We start from the raw sequence: 27,307 nt of genomic DNA on the forward strand, positions 1-27,307 counted from the left end.
ACCAATTTTGTCTCTTCTTTACTGTCACATAGCTAGTCGGTAATTATCACCATACTTACCTTTTTATATATAATATCTTCTAATAGACTTATAGTTACTTTCCCTTAATTGTGAATCTATCTCTGAGAGAATCAAATAATAGTTTTTATGGCTTTTATGTGGCCTTCATTTACTATAATTACCTTTGAAAAACTGTTGAAAAATTCATAGGTAAAGATATATTTTTTGTATCTTCATAATCACCTACTTATCTTAACAATATGTTTCTGATATGTTCCTATATTATGAGATAAAAATAAAATTTCTAGTAAGTTACTTAGTCTTTTAGATGTTACTTTGCTGTTACCAGATGCTTGATATAATTCCTAATCTGGGAAAGTGGCTTAGCATTTTCTTATAAACTTATCTCAAGGTATTTTCTAAGCTGTTAATGTTAAAATGTTGTTACATGTAATTACTTATAGGTCATGTTAAGCGATAGAGTTATATTAAGAGTTATAATAAAAATAATTGTTTGTTAATAATTATGGTAGCAATAAATGTAAATTCATATTTCTCAAGTTTAAAATATGGTTTATTGTTCACATATTAATAATATGTTTTAAGCTAAAAATTAACTAGAGCCAAACCTCGATATAGCGCCCTCCCAAATAGCGCCAACGGATCTACCAGTAAACATAAAATAAAGAATCCTTCAAATGTAAACTATTAAATGTATAATTTTTGAATTTTAAAACCATATTAGTATTACCTAAATGTGATTTTCTAATTGTTAAAATTGTGAGTAGACTTCAACTTATGTGCTATCAAACTCCGATTTAGCGCTACTATTCGCTCGCATATAGAATTAGCACTAAGCCGAGACAGGCTCTAAACTGAAATATCTCAAACAATAAGAATTATACATAGAGACGTATATACAAATTTGAGTTTAATAGTTCGAAAATTGCATAATTTGGTGATACCTAATGCAATTTTTACTGGCATTTTAAGCGGGTTATGTTATCTAAAAGAAACATTATTTGACTGTAATTTTATCGTTTAAGAAACCTCGAATTAGTGCTACTTTCAGAAACAAATAATGACGGTAAATCGAAGTTTAATTGAATTCACTTACGACTTAGCCTTTCCATTACGTCTTAACTACATTAACGATTATAATATATAATTAATACTGGTGTATATAATATTTATATACAGTAAAACCTGTCTAAAACACAACCTGATAAAATGGGGAAAAAATTACTTACCGTATAATTTCGACTTACACAGGTTATACTTTATTACATATTTAGATATGACGTACTTTTGAAAACATGAAAACATCATAAAAAAATAATATTTTACAGATAAAAACCTATTTAAACCGGAATTTTACGATAAGGTATTATTTTTTCGTACTGGCAGGTTTCCGTCTTAGACAGGTTTTACTACATTTAATCTATATAAACGTATACAAAATATAATAATGAATAAGAAGTATATTTGCGGGTTATTTTAAAAATTGTTCAGAGGAAAAATAATAACAAATAATAAGCCATTTCTTACAGAATATTGGCTTTTCTTACATAAATTTTTTTTTCCTTTCCTCTCATTCTACAACCAGGACATATATAAATATAAAAAAATAAAAATAAAAATAAAAGAAAAATCGATTCGATCAATATATTATATTTAAGTTTCCTTTGATAATCTCTCAAACAATCTTGATAATAAAAGGTACATAATTAGTAGAACAGTAGCCAGAATCTTTGCAATTATCGAGTCGCTTCTGAAGACGAATACTGAAATTGGATTCTTTACTATTTGCAATTTTTGAGTATCATTCTTTCAAGAACGCCGATCCTTTGTGTAGCAGAAGCCTTCTGAATGCATCAAAGAAAAATGAGATTATAAATAAAAGTACTGACAAAAGAATTATCGATAGAAAAAAATAATAATAAAAAAAGGATCCATCGAATTGTAGCAAAAGTTATAAATTTCTACTTTGTCTTTCTTCTGCAGTTTTATTTCTCTATGCAGAATATTTCTTGGAGGATTTTAAAGAGAAAATAATTTAATACAAATGATTATATATATATACATATATATATAAATTAGGGGGAAAAAATATATATAATATTTGATGGATTTCTCGTAATTGTTTGAGGGTGAATAAAGGTAATGGTTTCTAATGGTCTTTCTTTTACTCCATTAACCATATCAAATTTTTGATTTTATTTGATTTTTTTCTTATAAAAAATGGCAAAAATGATAAAAAAATTAAAATATAATTATAATATTTATTTAAATATTATAAAAATTATCGATATTAACCGAGAAATAAATCCTCTTTAAGGTATTTGATTAAATATACGCGATACGTTTAAATGTTTAAATATTTTAATAAAATTGCTATTATTTATATAATATTTAAATATTTAATAATGAATTTTTTTTATAGAGAGGGAAAAAAAATTGTTTTTAATTTTTATTATTAAAAGTTGGATATAATTACTTGCCTTGAGATACAACCTTTTGTAATAATTAAATAAATAAATAAACGAAAAATTTAATTTGTCAATTTTAAAAATTATCAACTCTTATATCAACAAAAACATATTTTATTTTTAATATAATAAAATATTTAAAGATTATTAAACAATAAAATAATATTCTCGTAATTATAATGCGCGTAATGTTAATTAATTTATTAAAATTGTTGTTAAAATTTTTAAATAAAAATTTCAAGAAAAATAAATTTAAAAAAAATATATATATATATATATATATATTAAGCTATCATTTAATTAACATTTTAAGCCATATTTTTTTAAATATTCTTCTCCTCATTCGCTAATAATTTTTATAGTGTTGACCGTTTTAATGGCTATTTTTAATTAAATACATTATGAGATTTGTATAAGTTAAGAGTTAAAATAAATTTATTAACCACTTGTTAAGCTGTAATAATATATCACACTAAAATTTTCATAGAATTACTATATTAAAATAAATAAATAAATAAAAAAAATCTTTCTCTACTAATTAAAAGAAAATAATAAATAAAATAACAAGCTATACATTTTTATATAATTTTTGAAATAATTTATAAATTAAAATAGGAAATTTTTAATGTTATTTTTGTATAATTTATAGATTAAAAAATAAATTTAAAAAAAAATCTTTTATGGAAGAAGAAATAAGAAAAATGTTTTATGTAGCATTAAAAGTAATAAGCTAACTTCTTGTTCGATATAGAAAAGAAATAAGTAAATATCGTGATAATGAATAACAAGAAAGAAAATTTTTCATGTTCGATAATAATAATAAAAAAAAAATTAACAAATTTTCATTTAAAATAAACAAATCTTTACAAAATTTTCTTGAGAATAGGAATATAAAAAAATTATTTTAATTTATTTTATTTTTTTAAACAGGAGCAATAATTAATTCCTCTGTTTTTTTTAAAAAATAATAATGCAAAAAATTAGAGGGTCTTTATATTAATAAATCAAAATTTACGTTTATAAAATTGTATTCAATTTACTTTCTTATAAATTTAAGGATTTTTATTGATTTTTGTAGACAATTAAGTAGATGCAGACGAAATGATTGATTTCTTGTCTGGTTTTACTAAGTTGGGAATTATCAATCCTCTAAATGATAATATACACCAAGAAGTCTGCAAGTTATTACATTAACGTGAATAATAATATACAAATTACAAAAGCCTCAATTACAAAGAATAAAATGAGATTTTACTTCATTTAATTGAAGATTATTTTTTTTTTTATCTCCCTCCTCCTTTCTAATTTTGTTAAAATATAAACGTTGTTAAGTACATGTAAATATTTTATTTTATAGCTGAAGTATTTAAAGCTTAGATTTACTAATCTATAGAGTTAAGTACTGTTTAAAAATTAAAGCTTTTTATTTAATATATAAATACATATATTTTAAATTTCTTAAAGGTTAAGTGAATCTCTAAAACAAATTTTTATAAATATTAAATCAATATTTTTAGAGTAATTATTTATTTATTATGAGACATTAATGTGTTAAAACAGTAGATAATTCATATAATTTGTGATAATATATGAAATTTTTATAAAAATATTTAAACAATTCTATTTAGAAAGGTTACAAAAGGTTTTCATAGCTCGAGTCAGTTACTACATATAAATATATCATGAATAATTCTATAGAGCTACATATAAATCTAAATATTTATATATATATTCTTTGATTTTAATGTGAAATATTGTTATTGTTGTATAGACACATTCTCTTAAAAATTTTTCAATATTATCATATTTATTCTTATACAATTTTTATACGAAGAGGTGTAAGAAGTTATACAGTTTTTAACTCACTTGGGAGTTATCTTTTAAATTTATATACAGTATTTTACGAAATTGAGAATATATAATAATGTAATTTTAAAATTCATGAATATTTTTATATAAAGTAGAATGATATAAACATAAACATAACTAAGAATTTTTATAAGTTATTCTCATAATATAAAAATTCTTATTGATGTTTGCTTCTGATAAATGAAAAGAAAAAAAAATTCGAATTTTCTACTCCCTGAAGAAACAGCATCCGGACAATGCTATCAGATGAATATTGTTATTCATATAAAAATTTCATATGAGATTAGGGGATATCCAGCGTAACAAGATATGTCAAAAATCTGTAGATAACTCTGATGGCGTCCAATCTCATCACAATAATTCCGAAATTACGCTGATAACTAAGGATAGAAAGTCAAAAATTCAAAAGCACTCTAAACCATGCTGATAATTACTTCAATAATACCTTGATAATTACTGCAAAGCATTTAGTAATTGCTTTTAGTAATGTAAAAGAGACACCACTACTCCGATCTTGACATGCTCATCATTAAAATATAAAAGATCGTGCGTGACCACTAATAGCACAGCAACCATAGCTTATGATTAAAGTATAAATATAAAATGTCGAGTTTATTTTATCCACAAAACAACTCTATAAAAGAAGAAGAGAAAAAAAAATTGTTCGGTGTTTGAGCTCGTAAACAGGAAAAAAACTGCTGATAAATATCCATTCCACTAATAACTAGCACGGTTATTGTATTGTTATAACTAAACAGTAAGTCACGTAAAGATCATAAAGTTGTATGTACACCCTCTCCTTCAATTAATGATGATAATATAGTATAATAAATGCAGTACAACATACTATAATGTATATATATATATATATATATATATATATACATATTCGGTATTTATCGCACCATCCTCTTTAAAATATTGGTTATAGAAGGATGGTCGCGTGACGAGTATATAACCACGAAGTAGAAATTTGTGCTATCCGAATTTGTGCAATCAAACGGTTCAGATAAATAAAATTTAATTACCCTTGTTTACAGGTGGGAACTGTTAGACTATAATACGAAACCTGGTCACGTTATTCCTTTCTATTGGATATAGGATGAAATCGATTTTCATCTTCTACATCACTGATGTGGGCTTAATATCCTGTTTAAAATTAGTTAATCGTTTCGACTGTTGTTAATATTAGAATTGTCTATCTCCGACAATAATATGGGACATTTCTGACGGTTGTCAAATTGCTACATAGAATATATCTTTAGATTTCATTACAGTATATATATGGGCACTGGAAGCATAAATCATTAAAGTTTGAATTGAAACTGAATACCGTAATGATTGAGATAATTGGATAAAGTAGAGTTCTGCTACGAGTTACGAGTAACATATTAAGTTAAATATGAAATTAGTTCAAGATTTTCTAAGTGAGAAAAGTAAATTTTCCTTCCTCGATTTATATTTTTTTATTTTATCGATTTCTGTAGGCAAAATAGAGGGTTTCGTATTACTCAAGTGATAGAGAACTAAGCTGGTTTAAGCACGATTAAATTTATACCTGATAAACGTGTATAAAATAGTAAAAAACCCCTTAAATTTTATAAAATATACGTTTAAAACATCAAAAGTACAACACAATTATTGATTTTACGTAATAAAAGTATCGATAATTTTTAAGATATATATAGATTTTTTTAAAAAATCTATTACGTCGGATTTATGCAGTAAATCCGACATAATGGTTGTTTACTTATATATATTTCCAGCTTCTTTACATAATTTATTTTTATTTTTACTATTTTAACTTACACATATATATATTTTCAAAATATATTTTTTTACATTTAAGTTTATCTATAGTTATCTCAATCATTCTGGATAACCGCGAAAAATTTCTTTTGTCATGGTTATTCATCCAAGACTATGAATATTTCACATTTTGTTTTATGCTATTTTGTAATACATTCTTGTTTGTTTTACTTCATTTTTCTCTGTCAAATTTATATCTTTACGCAAACTTGTATCTTGTTTCTCTGTGCGAACATTCATTTTGTTTGTTTATGTTTCTAGTTATATGTAGTAACATGTAAAATACTGGAAATATTTTTCTGTAATATATGTTCTCATACAATATCTTGAAAAAAATAATAATAATATGGAAGCGTTGTACACTAGGAAAATTTAAAATTTTAGCTTTTAATCAATGTTAAGCTGTAGTAAATTTAATTATAATTAATTATAATTATACTTAATGTATTATTCATAAATTTTCAATGGTCAATAAATGTTAATTCCTGACGAAATTATTCGAAATATATAAATCAAATAGTTTTATTCGAATTAATTAAAACGTTTTAAAGATTTTTAAGAAAATATTTTAAACGGTTATAATTTAAAAAAAACGGTTTTTAGTTTATTTTCATATTAAAGTTCAAATAAAATAGAATAAAAAATAAAAAATTTAATATCTTATGACATTTATTATTTTATTAGAAAAAAAATAAATCTTATTATCAATAATATTTTATATAGAGTATTAAATTACGCGAAGTCATTCGAGTAACCTATACTGTATATAAAAATTAAATTAAATAAATAAATATAATATATATATATATATATATATATATATATATATATTAAAAATAATTATTTAAATTGTTGTTTATAAAATATAAACTTGATTAATATTGTTGACTCGGTAAAAATAAATATAAATGAAATTAAAATATAATAAAGGAAGTATCAGTTATATGAAGATAAATGATGCGGAGAGAATGCGGATAAAATGATGAAGTTTTATTATTTTAAGTATCTAATTTCGAGTATTTTCTTTAAGTTTTCTAGTAAATATAAACATTTCATTACTTTATATCTTACTTATAACTTTTAACCAATAACTATAATGGTTTTATCAGTTCAATGAGACTAAGTAACATTAAAACAGGCGTAACAAGTATAAAATCGTGTTCCTTTTAAGATTTAATGAAGAGAAACCAGAGACATATTTCTTAAATTTCTCCTTCTGCTTCAGAATCGTTAAGGCGGTCGGTTTTGACAGGAAGGGATATATCGTATATAATGGCTAAACACTCAATCCTGCATTTCCAGACGAAAGGTGAAACTCAGGAGAAATCTTCGAAATTGTGTCGTTCATTAAAGCGTGAATCGTGTATAGAAAGGGAGTAGAGGAGGGGTAAAAAAGGAAACATTTACTCAATTTTGCGAGGTCAAAAATAAAAAAATAATAGAAAAGGAAAAAAAAAAAAAAAATAGAAAACGGAGAAAGAAAAGCTAAGGAGAAAACTGGGGATGTAGCAATCAGACGACATTTTGACATTAGTTGTGGGCAGCTACTGTGTGCCTAAGGGAACAGACTGAAAGATAATTGCGGTAGCAATGTGCTGCTGAAGGGACAAGCTGTCGTGGTAAGTTTGGCACTGAACTCTCTGTAAACACACACGTTCATGACATTGACTATTGCCTAGCAATTTCTGACTTTCTAAGAATACCTCTACACCAATAATACCCAAAAATCATTAGAAAATTCAACATAAAATGATAAAGAATATCTAGAAATAACTAGTATTACCGATAAATTATTCGTAAAAATATAATCTGATAAAATTATAATTGAAGAATTGAGGTGGTGATAAATAATCTCAATGGCAATAGGTAATTGTTAGATTGATTTCGTGAGGTGAGCGAGTGTTAATCGACGTTAAATCCATTATTGTTAAACGTACCATAAAAAGTATAAAGGTCACGAACCGAAAAACGACATTATTAATAGTTTTTTGGGTAATAAATAGTTTAAAAATAGTCTGGAAGTACATAAAAATTTGCTGATGATGCTAAACGATTATTATTAACTCTCTCGACTACAATGTATGCCTAAAAATGGTCTGTTTAAAGAATTTATTTAAATACATAAATAAAGCAATACTAGGAAAAAAATTAATTAAAGGTTACTATTTTGAATAATACATTATACACGCTTGATCAAGTAAAATAACTGGCTGTATATTATTAAACAGCATAAATATTTATGTTAAATGTTAGAGATTCGTTTTATATTTGTATATTTGTAACTGTGTTTGGTATGATAATTTTTTCGAAGTGTTGAATATCTCATTTTTAATAAATAACTCTATAATGTGCAATACATGTGGAAGAAAATATTGATCGTAAAAAACTTGTTTCGTGACTAACGTATATTTAACTACACGGTTTGGAAGGAAATTTGCCAAACAATACTCATACTAGTCAGGAAGCTAATGCTTTTCTCCACGAGTAACTTTATTTACATCCAAATTTCAAAAAATAACTAACGACTTCGACGTGGATTGATGCCATTGTCAACTATTATTTTTCCCATTTCATGCGACAATAAAGTGATTTTTTAACCATTTTCTTTAATTTATATACGTTGTATATATATATATATATATATATATATATATATATATATGTGAGTAATGGCCAAACAAATAAATAATTTTTAAATATCTTTCACGAATTATTCATTTTTCTTTTGTTTTGGCCACACTATGTCTACGTTGTTAATTGGTTTTATTCGCTGTAGATAAATTGTTTTAAGTGCTTCTAATTTAATCTTTTTTAAACTACAAATGTATACTTAATTTTTTAAAAATAAACTTATATATATTTTTACTTTAATTTAATTCTTAAAATATATAATTTAAACTACTTTTTTTATATAAATATTATAGTATAAATGAACTTAATTATAATTATAGTTGGCTTTTTCGTATTAAAGCATGATAATTCTTCGTTCATCTGGTAACAGCTTAGCAATTTTTCCAACAATCCTTCCATGATTAGCTCTATAACATTAATTAAAGTAGAAACTTAAATGATTCACTCGATCTTCGATCGATACCTTTAGCTATGGGTAGATAATGTATTAAGCATGTTACACATTTTATTTTGTTTTATTTGTTTTAGAAAATATTTTTTAAAAAACCTTCTAATTGAAAACAATATATTAAAATAAACTTGATATAAAATTTAAATTATTTATATCTTATTCGTTTAAATTTATTAAATGAAATATAACACAACAGTAGACTTTACACATAAAATACTGTAGTTATAATAGAATTAAATTTATAAATAGAGTACTAAATAGCCGATAACAATATTTTGATGAAGTTTAAGGAATATTTATGCAAATTTTAATATATTTATTAGAAAAGATAACAATCAAAATTTTAATGATTTTTCTCTCCAGGGATTAACGATACAATAGCTCTAACGAATCTAACACTACCAATAGGATATTATTTGTACTTCGTTAAGGAGGTGAACTGTTTCCTTTTCCTCTTCGTGCAAGTTAGTTCAATCCAGTATTATAACCCTAGGGATACGTGGGTCTCGTCTGAACACAGATTACGCTGTCACTCCAGGGGAACCAAACTAAGCGAATTAGTGATCCTTGGAGGGATTGTTTACAGCTCGACTGATTGACTTCTACTTAAAAAAAAGTTTTAAAAAAATTATTTAAATATTCATAAATACTATAAGATTCATTTACAGTTTCTTTTTCTTATATAATAAAATTTACTTAAGGTGTTTTTACATTAATCGGCCTTATTCACTAAATATAAAGCTTTAAAAATAAAATAAAAAATTAATTTTTTTCTTCTCACTTTCTCGTAAAATTTATTTTAAAAAAATTATAAATAAATAAATACACATTTTAAACAAGGAAACATATCTCGAATTGTGTTTTAAAAAATTGAATTTTTTTTAAAATAATAAATTGATAAAAATTAATTAAAATAAAATACATTAAAAATTTAGAATAGGAGAGAAATGCTTTTAATTTATTACGTGTCGTTATCTTACAACTAGATCGGCTTATGTGTAAGAATTGAAGTGTTGCTTTATGCAAAAAGATATCAAGAACAGGATATTAATCGTAAAACAAGGGAATACCTACGGTTGTAGTATTACCGGAAGTGAATGACGTAATCATCTCGACGTCAATTTTCATTTTATTACCGTCATATTCTCCCCCAGGGACATATGGGAGTGTGATAATGAATAGGATAGTTTCACATACAGAATTGTTCAGGAGAAAAGAGAAAATTAACAACAACAAAAAAAGTACAATCACAAGGTAAAAATTATATAATTCAAAAGGTAGTAAATACTCCCACAGAATAAATCCATTTGTTAAGATTTTATACATATTTATGTATGAATGATGGTATTTAAATATTCTATACATTCATTACATATGTAAAATTTTATATTCATTAATAAACATAGTAAAACTTTTTATAGATTTTTGTGGTGCTGTTGTTATAATTAAAAATTATTATTTTTTTTTTAGATATGCAAAAAATTTTAAATGTTATTAATATATACGTACGAACAAATTTATGCTCATTATAAATGTAAAAATAAAGATATTTTATTCATAAATTTAAAAAAAACACACATATTTTAGTTATTTTTAACAGAAATAAATCGCTTAATATTTCATTTAAATAAATAAATCTGTGTTTGAATTTATTCGAACTGCCTTATTTAGGGTTTTAGCCCTATCATTTGATAAAATTCGCATAAGAAATCGTGTCCAAATGTATTTTTTATTTCTATAAAACTGTAAAACATTTCGATTTCAGGTACAACAAATGTGTTCATTAAAATTACATACATGAGTATCGAATTTTTAGGGTCGTCCAAAGCTTGTATAGGGCCCTGGCCCTTTTTTGCCTTTTAGTAAACCCTTTAGCCAATTTTTTGGACTAATAAAATATATAGAATGTTTCTTTCCTAATAAAAATCAGTCGTAAAGATTTTATTTTCTGTTAGTAAAAATAACATTAATTTTATAGAGGTAGCAACTACGAGGGCCCTGAGTTCGGGAAAAATCCTTAGCTTCTCCCTGTCGACGGCCCTCCAAACTTTTTGGGCTGTAATTTGAAAAAAATTGTAAACCTATAAATTCCCACTATCGTCTGTCCGTCTGTCAGTCTGTCGACATTTCCTTAAGCTCGAGAAGGAAGTCAAATATAGAAATCTTGGGGATAGGAGACCCCGATTAAATATACACCAACTTCCAGTCTAGACAGGAAGTCACGTAATTTTCAATTCAAACATTTTCCCCTGAAAGGTGTTAGATAGATGACCAGCATAACTCTATTGTTAAAGGAAAAGTATGATGTACAGGAGCAAGCCACTAATTTGAGGTGGAGAACATATATACTTTAAATTAAATAAATTAAATATATGATGAAAAATTGCAGCCCGACTTTACGAACTTTATATTAAAGTTTATATGAGTGTTAATTTATATTGTGTTTATAGAAATAAAGGATAAATTCTTACCTGAATTATTCGGCAAACAATAGAGATACAACCCTAAATAAGGTATTTTAAGTATATTTAAATAGGCCTACGAGGTCGTATCTACTAACTGTAAGAATACATTCGAGTGTTGAAAACGATTCTAATTTATTATTAAATTATATATATTTATTTATAATTTAAAAGTAGCTTGTAATTTATTTATCATGTGAGAAAAATATTTTATGATTTGTTATTTATTTTCATATTTTATTTTTGTGAATTATTAAAATGATATCGACTAATATCGGCGCTCGAAATCCAATTTTTATTTCAGAGATAATCACATCAATTTTTAATGTTTTTTTTACAAGAATAAAAATAAAAATTTTAAGGTTGTATTGATTTAAGTTATAAATATTATATAAACTATATCTGTAGTATGGTAGATTAGATTCGATTTTATAATTTATTCAAATTATTATAAAATTTCGAATTATTTGACCAGCTTGTTAAACTTTCAGGTTATTAATTACTTAAATTATATTTAAGTTGATGATAATAATAATAATTATTATTATTATTGTAATAGTCGAAAAGAATAATTCATTAAAAGCTCTCGATTTTTCGCATTCTCTACGTTGTCTTCGTAATTTTCGGTAGGTCATTTATGTCATAGGTCACGTATATTCAACTTAATCAACGCAGTTATTCCTAAAGTCGTTGGTAAATTATGTAAATATGAGAAATGAGATGCGTAGAAAATTAACCTTGTGCCCAAGGCAACAATCATTCGTGCAGCTTTGGTGCTGTTTGCCTAGTCCGAGTCACAAAGGATCTGTAGCGATCGTAAATTATGGTACCTTACCTAAAACGGCTAATATTTGTCACGTAGGATGTTACTTCAGTAAATTACTTAACAACAATCCAGTACACTGTTGGTGTTACGATATTTAGTTGTTCATTTTCTAAGTGTAATATTTGGTTTGTGAAATATAAATATCGTTATTGATAACGGTGGCACGGATGGTTGACAATCCTTCAAGATACTTTGATAAATTTTCTATACTTTATCTATTAATCATATAAAATCCATAAACATTTGTGATGAAATGTATTATGTTACCGTTACTATATCATATAATTCGTTTAAAAATTAATGTGTGTTTGATAGGTTATTTTAGTAAGTTGATACGCGGCTGTATATATATCTAATAGAGATAAAAGTTTTATATATTAAAAAAATAAATAAATAAGTCTAAAATTATTTTAAAAATTTATAAGAAAAATCATCAGCATCCTCTAAGGAATTTTTGAAGCTGGAAAGGAAAAAGGTTATTGGTGATACGGAGAGAAGGGTTTGTAGCAAAAGCTATTGAAGACAAGATAGGCCTCTGGTATCATGATGCGGGACCCTAACGGAAATCAAAGATGGGTACAGATATCCTGTTTAGTACAAGAATATAGAGAGAGTACTTTTTCTTGTTGAAAAAATTGAACGAACACGAAATCTTTAATACACAATACAAGCATCGCCGTTAATACAAGAAAAAAAAGCCCAGTTGATTTTTACTATTTAAAAAATTTTGATAATAAAATTAAATTCGTTTTATTATTAGTTCTTTTATATCTACATATACGTAAGAACAATTTCGTTATCAGAAAAATAAAATTTAATTAATAATCGTTTTATTAAAAGTAGTATAAATTTTTATATAATTTAGTGAAATAAAAATAAAAGATACGTTATTAACAATTCGTTCTGTATTAAAATCATTGGATAACTGTTCTAAACGTCAATTGAATAGATTGATTCGAATGAAAAGATAGGTCTGTAGCCTATCTAGATAAATGGTGAAATGATTCTATATCATTTCAAGATTAAAGAGAATGAAATGTTGAAACGAGTATTGACTTTTATAGACTATCGTAACACACAAAATGCAGATCAAAGTAAATGTAAAGAAGAATAATATTACTATTTTTATCTAAAAATATTATATATTTATCTTCCTAATAACTTTTTAATTCGATATAAAAATTAATTAAAGAAAAAAAATCATCATTCAAGCTTACTTAATTTTTGCTATAATTTCATATATTTAATTATAATTTTATTATTTAAATTTAATTGTTTTTAATAAATAATTCATTTCTAGATTGTTGTATCTTATTTGGTGATAAATTCTATTCGTTGAAGTGTGCTTAAATTACTTATAATCGTCATTATTATATTTAAATTGGTTTCATATATATATTAAAATTATAATTATAACTATTAATTATCTTTACTAAAATAGAATTAATTAATGATAGCCTAACCTTCAGGGTATGAATTATTATAAACTACATTTAGATAAAATAATTTTCTAGTAATTATTAATAAATTAATTAAGTTATAATATATATGTATGTATATATTCGTTTCAGTTGGTTTAAGCAATTATTTTCTTCTGAATTTATTATTTTAGACAAGTAAAATATAAATAATTAACTTAATATTAATTTCTATATCCTTCTCCATTAAATAAATTAGTTTTTTTTATAGATTGAATTCGTTTAATTATCATTTAAATGCTTTCATCATCTGATCATCATCATCATTTAAATAAAGGTCTGTCATTCCGCATAATTAATCTGTTATTCCGCATCTCATTATCTTTGCATTAGATTTCTCTAAACTGCATTAAAACGTTAATCATCTTCAACTTAATTAATTATTTAATCGAAATCAATATTAACAAAATTTTGCTTAGATCGTAAGATATATTTTCGCTTACAACATTATGTTATTGTAATTACTTGTATGGTGTTTTATGTTTGTATCTTACATTTGGTAAATGTTATTCGATGCACAAGAGACAAGAGATACAGGATATATTGATGTGATGCCACCAGACAATGACATAGACTTATTGAAGTGTTAAATGTTTAATATGTTATTCAATAGGATATTAACTTATTATTACTATAATAATACTACATGAATGTAACTTTACAAAATCGATATTTATCATAATTGTGTAATTAACGTATTTAATAGAATTAAAAATATCTTTAATTACATTTTATTATTTTCGTTTATAATTAAAAATATTGGACTCATTTTTTTCAATATAAAATTTTAATAATTCTTCTTTATTAATCCCTTTTAATAGATTTGTTATGAGATTAAATAAGGGACATTGTTATAAACATTAAATTAATCCAAGTAAATTCTTATGTAAATAGTATGTATATTAATTAATTAAATTTTTTTATTCGGTATTTTAATTTTTTTAAATAATTTAAAAAAAGAGAGAGAGGAAAATTCTAAATATAAATATTTACATGAAAATGCAATATTTGGAAGTGGAATGACACTTTTATTGCTTTAAACAAAAGCAGTGTTTGGTCGAAAAGTTTTTGATGTGTTGGGATTTATGCGGGAGGATCGATAATCTGACTTTTATAAGTTTTTATTATAAGCAATGTTTAAGAGTAATGCATCTAGGTATAGAAACAGCTAGTGGACACACATCTATATAAGAAAAGGACTGCACACAGCGTCAATCACATACGAGCGATAAGTAAAGCATAATCGATTTCCGAAACTACACCAGATAGCTCGGTGTGCCACTTGATTTCTTCAATTTACGTTGAACGAAAACTTTTCATTGCTTGTCAATAATAGGAGGAAACAGCGAATAACAGAGAAAAATAAATAAAAAATGTATATGGACGATCTTTTCTCCTATAGAACCATGCTAATTAAGGAGAGAGAGAGAGAGAGAGAGAGAGACTCAGTAGAAATCTATACTCACTTACGTCATTATTGAGGAATGCAAATCATTCCTTTTCACAGAACCGAGACAGAAATGTCAGCAGTTATTAATTTCTCACGGTTGGTAGGATTAGCATCAAAAGGACGGCTGTATGTGAGGAGTTTGATCGATGGCATGGCCCACTCCGATCACCGCTATCATTTATCAAGACACGAAGTAAAAGGGATACAGAAGGGACCCGATAAGATGCTTACAACATGCTCAAGTGGTTGCAATGGTATGTTCACCAGACAACTGCGTGTGTGTGACCCGTTGTTATCTGGATGATAACTAAAGTATTGCTTGTTATTTGTAATTAGGTGAAGCACGCGCTCGTTTTGATCTTTTCGCTGTGCTTATTAATATAATTTCCTCTCAGATAAAAACTTTAATATCATTAATGAAGAATATTAGAAAAGTTTCCTGTGTAAAAAATTACATATAAATATATAGGTTACGCTTATGTATATATGTGTAAAAGTTAATCGTTTTGGTATTAAATATAATTACACTTGATGACTGTTGGTTATTTTATTTTTGTGTGTTTATTATTGTCATTTTAAAATAATTATTTTAGCATTTTAATTTACTTTTTAGCGTAAAGAATAAGATTTCTGTATTATGTTATTATTTTTATCCGTGTTTGTTTTAATTAATGGCATTGTTCTTATTGTTATTGGTACTGAGGGGGGTCGTCCCTTGCCTTATTTGGATTACCAGGTATTAATAAAAATAAATAAATATTAAAATTTCATTTGTTTTTCATTCTTATGCATAATTCTTAATTGCTTATTCTTGTTTTTAAATTTAAATTATTATATTTTATTTTTATAATTTAGCTAAAACATTCTTTGTTTTTAACTTTAATTTTAATAATCTTTTTTAATTAATTTAATTTTAATTTTAATAATTCTACAGAAAATAAGGAATTAACGTTCAAGATCTATAATTATAAATGTATTAAAATTACTTTGTAATGTGTATATTTGGTTCTATTATTGTCAATTCAACTTATAAATAAAATAGTAACAAAAGAATATTGTAATTATTCTTACAAAAATATACATTTAAAAATAATTATCATACATGTGAACTTTTTAATATTTTATTTTAAATTTTTAATTAAAAATTCATAAGGTGTATTTATAGAATTTCTCTAGTAACCAAAATATAACAAGTTGATCGATCGAACACATTATACAAAATAATAATTTATGGCATTTAATTTTATTTTTTAATTTATTACTTATTCATTATATAAGTACGTAAATAACATTTAGATATAAATAAAATAATGTAGAAATTAATTATTAATAAGTAAGTTTTAATCTGTTTTTAATTAACGTAAATTATTGTCTTCGTTTTCATTTTTCTTGTATTTAAATTTAAAACTGTAAAAAATATATACGTTTGATTTTCTTGTAAAAATTTGATCGAACAATTGCTTTAAAAAAGTAAAAGCAACACAAAAGAAATCATAGAGAAAAAATTGTAATTATTGAATAGAATCTTCTTCCATTAGAGAAGAGAAGGTTTATCTATAAAAAATAATATTGGACTGTGCAATATCCCTTAGGAATGAGTCTCTACTTCTACTATTCCTACTTTTCCTTTATCTTTTTTTCCTTCTTGTTTCTTTTTTAATCTTCCCTCCAATGAATATCACTCGCATTCCTCTACAGAATTTCTACTGTGCAATTAAGGAAGAAAGTATTTGTTTCATCTTAAAACGGTATTTTCTCCATCGTTTACGATTTATATTCAGAAAGACAAACATAAGCTTATATATATCACGATAAAATATTTGATTTTTTAAACCCAAATCTAGGAAGATTATGACAAATTCATGAGTGAATTCGATTCGATGGTAGAGATGGTGCGTAGAAGAAAGAACAATTTTCTATTTCTCGCATCTCAATTCTGTAGAAACAAACTAAAGAAAAGTAAAAATAAATATTTACTGTAGAAACTCGATATGTTTTGTTTCCAAGGAAAGTATCTTTTCACCAGACATCAGCAATCAATCGCTTTCGTGCCCTCAACTCTTCGAATGACAGAAAGCGAGTACGACAGGTGAAAAGACTACCGTGACAAAAACACACACCCTTGTCTTTTTTCTAACCTGTACTATCCGTCAATGTTTCTTTTAGCTTCTAACTTTCACGTACACCTCATTCTTCACTGTTGTTTATTTGAAACACAAAACTCTGATAAGCATGGTTATTTGCCATGTATGTATTCTTTTTAGTATAACATGTATATAGATGACTTTTGACCTCTCCAATTTTGCCCTTGTCTCCTTCTTTATCCTACTGTTACGAGACGAAGAAGAATCTAAACTTTACACTTTTATTATAAAACTTTAATTTATATGAGAATTAATAATAATAAAATCTAGCACCTGAACAAACCGTTTAAAAATTCATGTAATATAAAGCTTTATAAATATTTCAGAGCGAATTGAATAGCTGTAATTATCTAAAATCATAAAATTTGAATATTTTATCTATAAGGGAAAATTAGTTTTTCCCTTATAGATAAAATATAAATATATATTTATGCAGAAAATTTTCCGCGAAAAAAAGTCATACAATTTTTTTAATAAAGGACATTATAAAAGCATTAAATTAAATAGCTATAAAAACAAATTTAAGGGAAAATTTATATATATATATATAAGTAAATTACCTATAGTCATTTAATATTTAAGTATGTTCATTCTCTAACCGCACCCTAAATATAAAATTAACTTTATAAATAATTGAATCAAAACAAAAAAACGAGGTAAACCACCACTCTTAAGTTGCTATTACTGTTGCTACTATAGTAATTATTTCCAATTTTGGAAGGACAAATTCAATCTAGCACTTTACTAACCACGCGAATCAAAATGATAGAATGCAGTCAAATCATATTAAGACACATTATATGCTCTGTTTACTCCGATAGATCACACATGTATATATGAAAAGGGAGGACAAAAAAAATTACAATGGTTCGATCAGATTCACCACAGCAACAGACTTTATGACTGCTAGAGGCATCTTAGACTACTTGAATAATGACTATCTTCATCAATACTGCTAACCGCGCCTAATGAACTGTCACACCCATGTGGGAAAGAATTTTTTAACATAGTTACAACTTGCAGCGGCTACTGATTATTTAAGAAAAAGCGCAGAAGTAATTGCTTTGTCCAAGGACAAAAATTTTCTATATATTTTATTCCTACGCTTGTTTTTAGTTTAGTTCCTTTATCGAATTTTTTAACTGTACAATAAACAGAAAACTTGTTATCAGCCTCTGTAGTTGCTTAATTTGTAAGCCGGAGATAGAAAAATATATAAATATACATTAATAATTTTTTAAATATATTTATTTTTTTAATAATTTTTATCTCGTTTTTAAACTTTAGAAGAGAAGCGAGAGAAAAAATGGAAGCTACTAATGATGTAGAGGGGATTGTTTTTTTCTCCTAAAGCTCTGAATGATGTCGTTTTTATAAATTTATATTTTCTCTAACGTAAATGTGAAAGAGTAAAGAATATTTTAACATAAAAAGTTTATTAAGAATGTATAAATCTATTAGAACAGGGATTAGTGAGTATCGTGTAATATCGTTAAGAAAAATTATTTTTCTAATATTTAGAATAAACAAAGAGGAAAAAAAAACACACACACAAAGTATATGAAAAATAAAAACTTTATTTTAAACAATAGAAATAACAATTTATCATAAACATATCTGTTTCTAGAATTATAATGGCAAACGTCATTCAATTTTTATAAGAAATGGGAAAAAAGTCTACTAAACTACAATTTATGCATCCACCCCTGGATCAGAAGGAATTTTGGAAAAGAACAGATGGCGATATGTAATAGAAAGTACAAGAGTCCCTTCAAAATTTTGTTGGAATTCTTCCAACGGATCTTAGATCCATGTGTGTCGTAACTGGTAACCCAAAAGCCAACAAAAGAAAACAGTTTTTCTTACAGAACTGTCCTGAGTTTACAATACGTGGAAAGAAACCGAAATGTTACGGAATGCTAAATTTCAAGATTTTTGTAAAGGTCCAAAAAAGGTATTTCAAAATAATAAAAGAAAAAAGAAAAGAAAAAGTAATCGCAAATGAGTTCAAACTTTTTAACACGCCTCATTACGTTCAACAAGCATAAAAATCTTCATCACAATCATCATCATCGGTGCTGAATTTCTAATCAATTACTAGTAAAATCGTAGGAAAAAAAGCAAGAAAAATGATAATAATAAAAAAGGAATAAAAGTTATAAAAGTTAATGTTTTTCTCTTGTCTCTAATTAGGAAGAAACTTGACCTATGAGTCAGTGAACACTCTTATTTAATTTTCTAGGTTGCAGTGCTTCACCATCTCTAGCAACTTGAATTCGACAAATGCTGAAGAAATCAATAATGTTAGAGAAATGCCGATCGAAAGAATGATTGTGATAAACCGATTCTTTGCAGGAAATTATTACAAATGAACCAAAAAAAGAGTCAATATTTATCACATTGATACTTCCACCTGCATCAATTGCTATAGAAAGTTAATGATAAACAATTGATTCTTACGTTTATAATATTGTATTTGTTTAGAATTAATTTAAATTATTATAAATACTTAAGTATAAATTATACCTTTAAATAAATAAATAAATAATAATAATAACTGCAGAGTAATAAAGTTAATTTTTCTTGATGATGATAATAATGATGATGATTCACTGGTTTAAGGATGAGTGACGTTCTAGAAGTTGACTTTGGATGATTCAGCGAAATTCTAAAAGAATAAAGAAAAGTTGAAAGATTTGACGTCTTTCAGCTTTTTCCACTTGCTGAAATTTTAGAGGAGAAATGTAGAATCAATCGGTGGTTTGAAGAATGCATTTCTGACTGAATTATTTTTAAATTACTTCAAAAAAAAGGAAGAGAAAAGAAATATACGTGCTTAGCATTGTTTTGAAATGTGATTTTTCATATATTTCTTATAATTTTTAAAGGACACATTCGATATATATATTTTTTTACTAATTTAAAGTGAAGTAGAAAAGGATAATGAAAAAGTAAAAATACAGGAAAAAAAATCGAATATAATATACAGAAAATAAGCTATTCTTCTTTGAAAGATTCTTTAATATATAATGGGTGAATGAATCGCTCACTTAACACATAATGTACATGAGGGAATTTAAAAGTAAAATTTTAGATCTTTTTTATTGTATTTTTGCATTTTAAAGAAGAATTTTTTAAAGGGAAAAAAATCGATTTTTTTTTATCGGTAAGCGTAATAAAAAAAAATTTTAATTTTTAACACAAAGCATGTCTTTAATTTTGTACAATATTTTCACAATTGTATTTTAACTTTTAATAATTTATTTATAATTTTAAGTTATAAATTCTGCTTCTTGAGCTTAGTAAATAGTAATAATAATAATAATAATAATAATAATTTATTACTTTCGTACTCATATTTTAAGATAATTTCAAAGAAATTAGAATAAAATTATCAAAAAATGGCTAATTTTAAAGATCAAAAATACACTTGAAAATGTGTGAATTTTTATTTTAAAAATATGCTTTTGTTAATTATCATTTGCATCGTACTCAATGAGCAATTATGAATGAATTAATCGTTAAATTGAATATTGAAATAAATAAATAAGCAATTTAAAATAATTGGTATTTAATAAAACAGAAAAAATTCGACTGAATAATTATTTGTAATGTTTATTAATTTAATAAAAAATGTGAAAATATGTTTTTAAAAATCAGGAATAACAATAATAAGAAGAAGTATATATTTATATAAAAAAATAGTTGATTATGCACCATAATCTTGCAAAGAATTTTGTATTTAGAACAAAAATACTATATTTGTTTTATAAAGAAGGGGAAAAAATTTTCAGAAGTAAAGAACATTTTTCAATTTATTCAAGATTTAAATTTGCATACTTTGGATCAATAGTATTGATTTCTTCGTCGAAACTAATCACGTATGTTTTCTTTCAAAAGAAAAAAAAAATAGTTTCTTCAAAAGTTTCATTTCTTTGAAATACAATTTTTTTGAAAGAGTATTATGGTTTAAAATGAAACATAATAACATAGAAAGGAGATACCTAGATTTATTTATGAATATATAATATACATTATATAATATATAATATATATATATTAAAGAATTATAAATTATGATTCTGTATGTATGTACGTATGTTTGTATGTATATAAATAATAATTAAAATTTCAAAATCTATAAGTAAATAATGACATATGCATAGAGGAGAAAAAAAAGGAATTAAATTTTATTTAATTTTAAAAATGAGTAACTTGCTAAACTTATGACAATTTTATGAAGTAAAATCAATAATATTATTGATTTTTTCTCGCAAAATTTGTTATAAATTTAAAATTAAATTTTAAAACTAATTTAGTAGTTTCTTTTGTTGTTATTAAAGTTTCTTTCTTTCCCCTCCTTCTTCGTTTAAAATAATTACAAATTAATTTTTAATGTTTAATTCTTTGCTTTCTTTCCCCTATAATAATATGATTACTTTTTTAAAATTTAATTTCTTGTTTTTTTTTCTCCTCCTTAATTGTAAAATATAATATTAATTTATTTGGACTGTGTGTGTTTTTTTCTTTAAAAAGTTTTAATTGTTTTAAATAATTATTTATTATTTTAATATGATTTTAAATGTAAATTGTCTATTGGAAAGACATTACAGTTTTGTATTAAATAGTCCTATGGGGTGAATTGTTAAACAGTGCAATAATGGAGGAGGAGGATAAGGGAGAAAATCCATCATTGATAGAACCACAATTGGTCCTATCAAAGATAAATGATCTGTAGCACGGGAATGGAGAAAAGAGTTCAATAGTTTAATTTTCTTTAATACAATAGGCTAACGCCGCTTTCAAGGTCGCAGCAACAACCAATCAAATTAATGTAAACTGCTAATATATAAATGCTCGTAACTTTATTACTAATTCGTGAACTGAAATGTTAAAAATATATTAATTTTTTTTATTTATTGATTATTATATATATTATCTATAGACTTGTTCTTTATATGAAACCAATAATAACGTATGGTATTTTCATACAATTTTTTACGTTTTTTTTTCAAATTAAACAATAATACTAACTTAAATTCGTGTTAAATATAAGTTACATCAATGAAATATTTAATCATAATAATTGATGAAAGAGATATACGTTCAATGCAAACTTTCTTCGAATGTTTGCAAGATAAGGTTAGCCTATATAACAGAAGTAGACCCATCTCAGTTATTTGCTTGGTTTGCTTCTTTACTGTCAACCGACTTCGGGCTCTTAATTAGAAAAGGAGAGGACAGATGGTATCTCTCTTCCTTGACACCAACCATTCTTTCTTATAAACACGCTCTTTGTTCTTTTCTTTAAATATTTGTTAAGACAACTTCTCTACAAAAATATAAAGACTTACTTATTGCCTTCTCACATATTTATACATATAGTAGCATTATTACTTAGTGTTATTGGTGCATTAACTAATTGCCAAGACATGAAAATTGTTTCGTCTCTTTTAAAATAAATTTAATTTAGTTTATCCTTTTATGATTTTATCGCTGCGGATGAATATGAAAACTTCAATTTCTTGAACGTTTTTCCCTCCAAAAAAAATCTTGATCTTCATTACTATGCATTTATATTTTCTATTTTCGTCTGTCTGAATGTCTGTTTGTTTTAATATGCTTCTAAAAAAACAAGTTCTATATAATATATTTTATTACCTCTGATTTATATATTTATTCAGAAAAAAAACATAAAATAAAATTTTACTTCATTTTCTCACTGTAATAAAAAAAATAATAAGTAAATGTATTATTTTTTAAATAAAATATTAATTTAAGATTTACAGAAAAAAACATTAAAATTCTAAATTCAGAAATAATTAAATTTTGAAATGAAATAAAATAAAATAAATTTAACTGTATCAATCGATTTTTAACATGTTTATTTACGAAATGAATCATAAAATAATCAAAGTAATGGCATTTAATTATACTTTATTCAATATACTTTTAATTAGTAAACATTATTTACCACAATAATTAATTATAAAAATGTTTCATGATACTTTTATGCCTCATGGTCATATTTTAATAAAAACAGGTAATGAATATCCAATTTCTATAAATTAATTTAAATATTCTAATCGAAAATAACTCATAACTCATCTCATTATTAACGAATACACGAAATTGTATCATTACGATTCAATTTCTAATGGATTTATTGATATTTTCTACATCCTCCTGGCAAATTTTCACTTTAATATAAAACTTAACGTATTATTTTTTAAATTATAAACTAATATATATATATATATATATATATATATATATATATTATATTCTGTATAGAAAATTATTTATGTATATTCATTTTATTTCAATATATAAGCATATTCTTCTGTTTGTAAATAATATATATTTTAAGATATCTGTTTACAATTCAAGATTGAATATTTTCAATATTCTTTATTGTAAATAGTTTTTTTTATATTTAAGTTTTAGTAATAACAAAGTTTCTAGAAAGTGATGAATTTTATGCATCAAATATGAAAAGAAACTGTAGAAGGAATTTTTTTTTTCCTTTTATTTTTTTATTCTTTTATTTTCCTTTTCAAGAAATCAAGTGAATGAGTATTGGAAAGTAATAAAGCAGAATATAAGATGAGGGTATGAAATTCTGAAATTGTTCTAAGTTTGAAAGTGCAGCTTCTAAAAACAAACTTGAATTATTAATATAAGTTTTATATATGCCATTTTAATTGATAGTTTTCTATAAAAAATGGCCAGAAAAAATAATTCTTTTACTGTATTTCGTAGCATAAATTGAATATTTAATCGAAAATCCACATCAAAATTTCTTATTTATTTATTTTATATATATATATATATATATATATATTCGATTTTATATACACTAAAAATAAAATTTAGTACGAGTTTAGCTGAATGACCATGCCAGAATATTGCTTATAAAGTTATATTATATTAAGTCATGCAAACAATTATTTAAAAGATTAAGTAGATGAATTATTTTAGTGAATGGCCTAGGAAAATTATTAAGGAATACATTTACAAGAATTATTGATGATAATATCTTAAACTGAATAATTAATATAGATATTTTGAATAATTGGCAAATATAAACTAAGAAAACTGCGTGATAAAATATTCTAGACGAGTATCTTTGATGATATCTAGTAAACATTGAGCAATATATGCAAAGTTTATCGAGTAAACTAATTTTTCTTTTAATTCTGCCAGCATTTTAAAACAATAAAACTGCATAATGTGCCCTAATAATTCTAATGAGATCTATTTAACTTTATTTGTATCCCAAGGCATGAAAAAATTATGGGACTTCTTGCTAATTGATGAAAAAGGAAATCAAATCGCCCACTAGATAGCAAAAGGTGAATCTAACTTCCAGTTTGTGCGTAATCTATGACTCTTCTCCCTTTTGTGACGGTAGTTATCATCGGACACAATGGTCTATAGTCACTCTCTTTTTTCTTTTTTTTTTCTATCTTGAGTAATTACCCATCAGGGAATAGGTTTTTACGAACTTGCTGTAAATTTGGACAAATAGTTCCGATTTCATTTTGTCTAAGACATAAGAAAGCTATTTTTAGAAATCATTAATACGGTTAAGTTCTAGATTTCTTTCTTGCTAGACAAGAAGACTATGACGATTGTGGTTTAGGTTTCAATTTAGAATTGAAAACAAAGAGAAAAAAATAATTAACTGGATTGCTGTTTACCTCTTTGTGAATAAGCTAATTTAATTTTATTTCATAAAATTTCTTATTAAATAAATTGTTTTATATAATTTCCTATAGATTTATTTTAAAAATAAAACATATGCTTCTGATAGGCTACACACGAATAATAATAATAAAAATAAAAGATTTAATGTTGGGGAAATTAAATGTATATTTAATTTTTTTCTGATAATAAGAGCTTACATCAGATAAAAAAATTCCTCTAGATATTAATTTTGTATCGTAAAAAATTTAACAATTATAGCCCGAATTTTTTCTACGATTCTATAGGGATTAGTCTATTGAGATACGGAGATGTAATAATAATACTCTCAAATACATCTTTACTTACTTATCTTACAGGAAAATCGTATATCCTGACATACTACCTTAAATAAATCAAGTTTCTGTATCTTACAGGTGTGCCCTATGGACTTAGGTTGACCCATCACCTCATTTCGACCAGTGCCGTGCAGTGAAGCTTCCATTTGGCAGGAGTCCAAACACGATCACGTGTCCTATAACTCCAAATTACGCCACCAGAGGTCGCACAGTCCTCCAAACCTGCCTGCAGGAGGAGGTTTCACTAGTCGCCGGTTGGAAGAGGCTAAATATCTAAACAACCTCCCCGAACCATAAGGTGATACCCGAGAATCGTTATTTAAGTGCGCGTATATGGTGAGTGTCACGCGTAAGATTACGCGTGGTGCATTTACGTCATGCCAACACCGTGTTGACTGGTGTGTGTGTGTGTGAATCGTTTTAGCAGCAGTGTTGATGGCGCCGAACTCCTCACAGCTAGAACTCAGGATGTTCCCCGCGTACTTGGCCAGAGGAGTTGTCTTCCTTATGCTAGGAATTTTATGTGTCCTATCAATAGTCCAGTGTGAAGGTGAGTGAAATTTTTATTATAAAAATCAACCAAGTAATTTTATACACCTATGCTGTACTGTTAATGAAGAGAAAGCGTAAATTCTCATTTATAAAATGATGTGAATCTAACTTGACCTCGAACGTTCATTACTAAAATGTCTCCTTTGCTATTCTTTTCCTGTCAGAGGCAGTTACCTCTATATACAAGGTTGTCATTAGCAATGGTCGAGTTAAGATTTCAAAATAAATTCTGCCAAACAAAATTAAATCGTCTTTTTAAGAAACTAAACTTGGGATTAAATAAAATATTTAACGCTCTCCTTACAAAATATGGTAATAATTTTTAAATTACGTAATTAAAACATTCGAAAAAAAAATCTACTAAAAATGTAAAATTTCTACATAATATATCGTTTCGGCGGAAAATAAACCTCTCGAGTATTCTCTAAAATAATTAATTTCGATGATTTATAGTATTTTAGTGAGTAAACATAATTAAAAATTATTTTATATATATAATTTTTTCACATATTTTTGTGTGTTTTGGGAAAGGGAATAATGAGTGTAAGCAAAATAAAATTAATGATTTATCAATAGTAGTAAATTATGAGTGGAGCTCGGTTATTAAACTTTATACCCTGTATTCTTTTCAATTAGCCATATTAAACAGCTGCCATCAAGTTATGCGGTGTACATACTGTAGGTTCTTGTCTACATTATACAGAAACATCAGAAGAACGTGACAGGAATAACTAATGATTATTGCTAGAATTATTCTACACTAACAGACATTAGCAGTTGAAATTCTGAAAATCAGCTTTTATATATTGATCGCTTGGGCTTCAAAACAAATCCACGGAAAGGATAAATCTTTTCTCTTACAATCCTTTAAATCTTCGTCTTTACATCCAAACTATTTTTTAGTTATAAATGAAATTGTAATTCTCTCTTTTCGCTATGAATTATACAAAGATAAATACTTTATCGTGCTATTATTTTACGATTTCCTACTTATGTTTAATTTAATTTCGTTTAAATAAAATATGTCTAACGTAAATTATAAATTAAAATAATCACATTTTTATATCTATTCCTTAACAATTTTATAAACATAAATTTTTA

General features: G+C 25.2%; 1 protein-coding gene across 1 annotated transcript in view; it reads left to right on the forward strand.

Annotated features, from left to right (window-relative positions):
* LOC136989363 (lachesin-like) overlaps positions 1-27,307 on the forward strand; it is a 214,318-nt gene that overhangs the window by 58,370 nt on the left and 128,641 nt on the right. The window contains exon 2 of the mRNA XM_067287479.1: positions 25,733-26,204. Within this exon, the coding sequence (XP_067143580.1) occupies positions 26,090-26,204 (115 nt within the window). The 5' untranslated portion in view covers positions 25,733-26,089. The remainder of the gene's footprint in view (positions 1-25,732; positions 26,205-27,307) is intronic.

The sequence above is a fragment of the Centruroides vittatus genome, unplaced genomic scaffold, assembly GCF_030686945.1.
Source record: "Centruroides vittatus isolate TY-2023 unplaced genomic scaffold, ASM3068694v2 scaffold_490, whole genome shotgun sequence".
Taxonomy (NCBI): Eukaryota; Metazoa; Arthropoda; class Arachnida; order Scorpiones; family Buthidae; genus Centruroides; species Centruroides vittatus.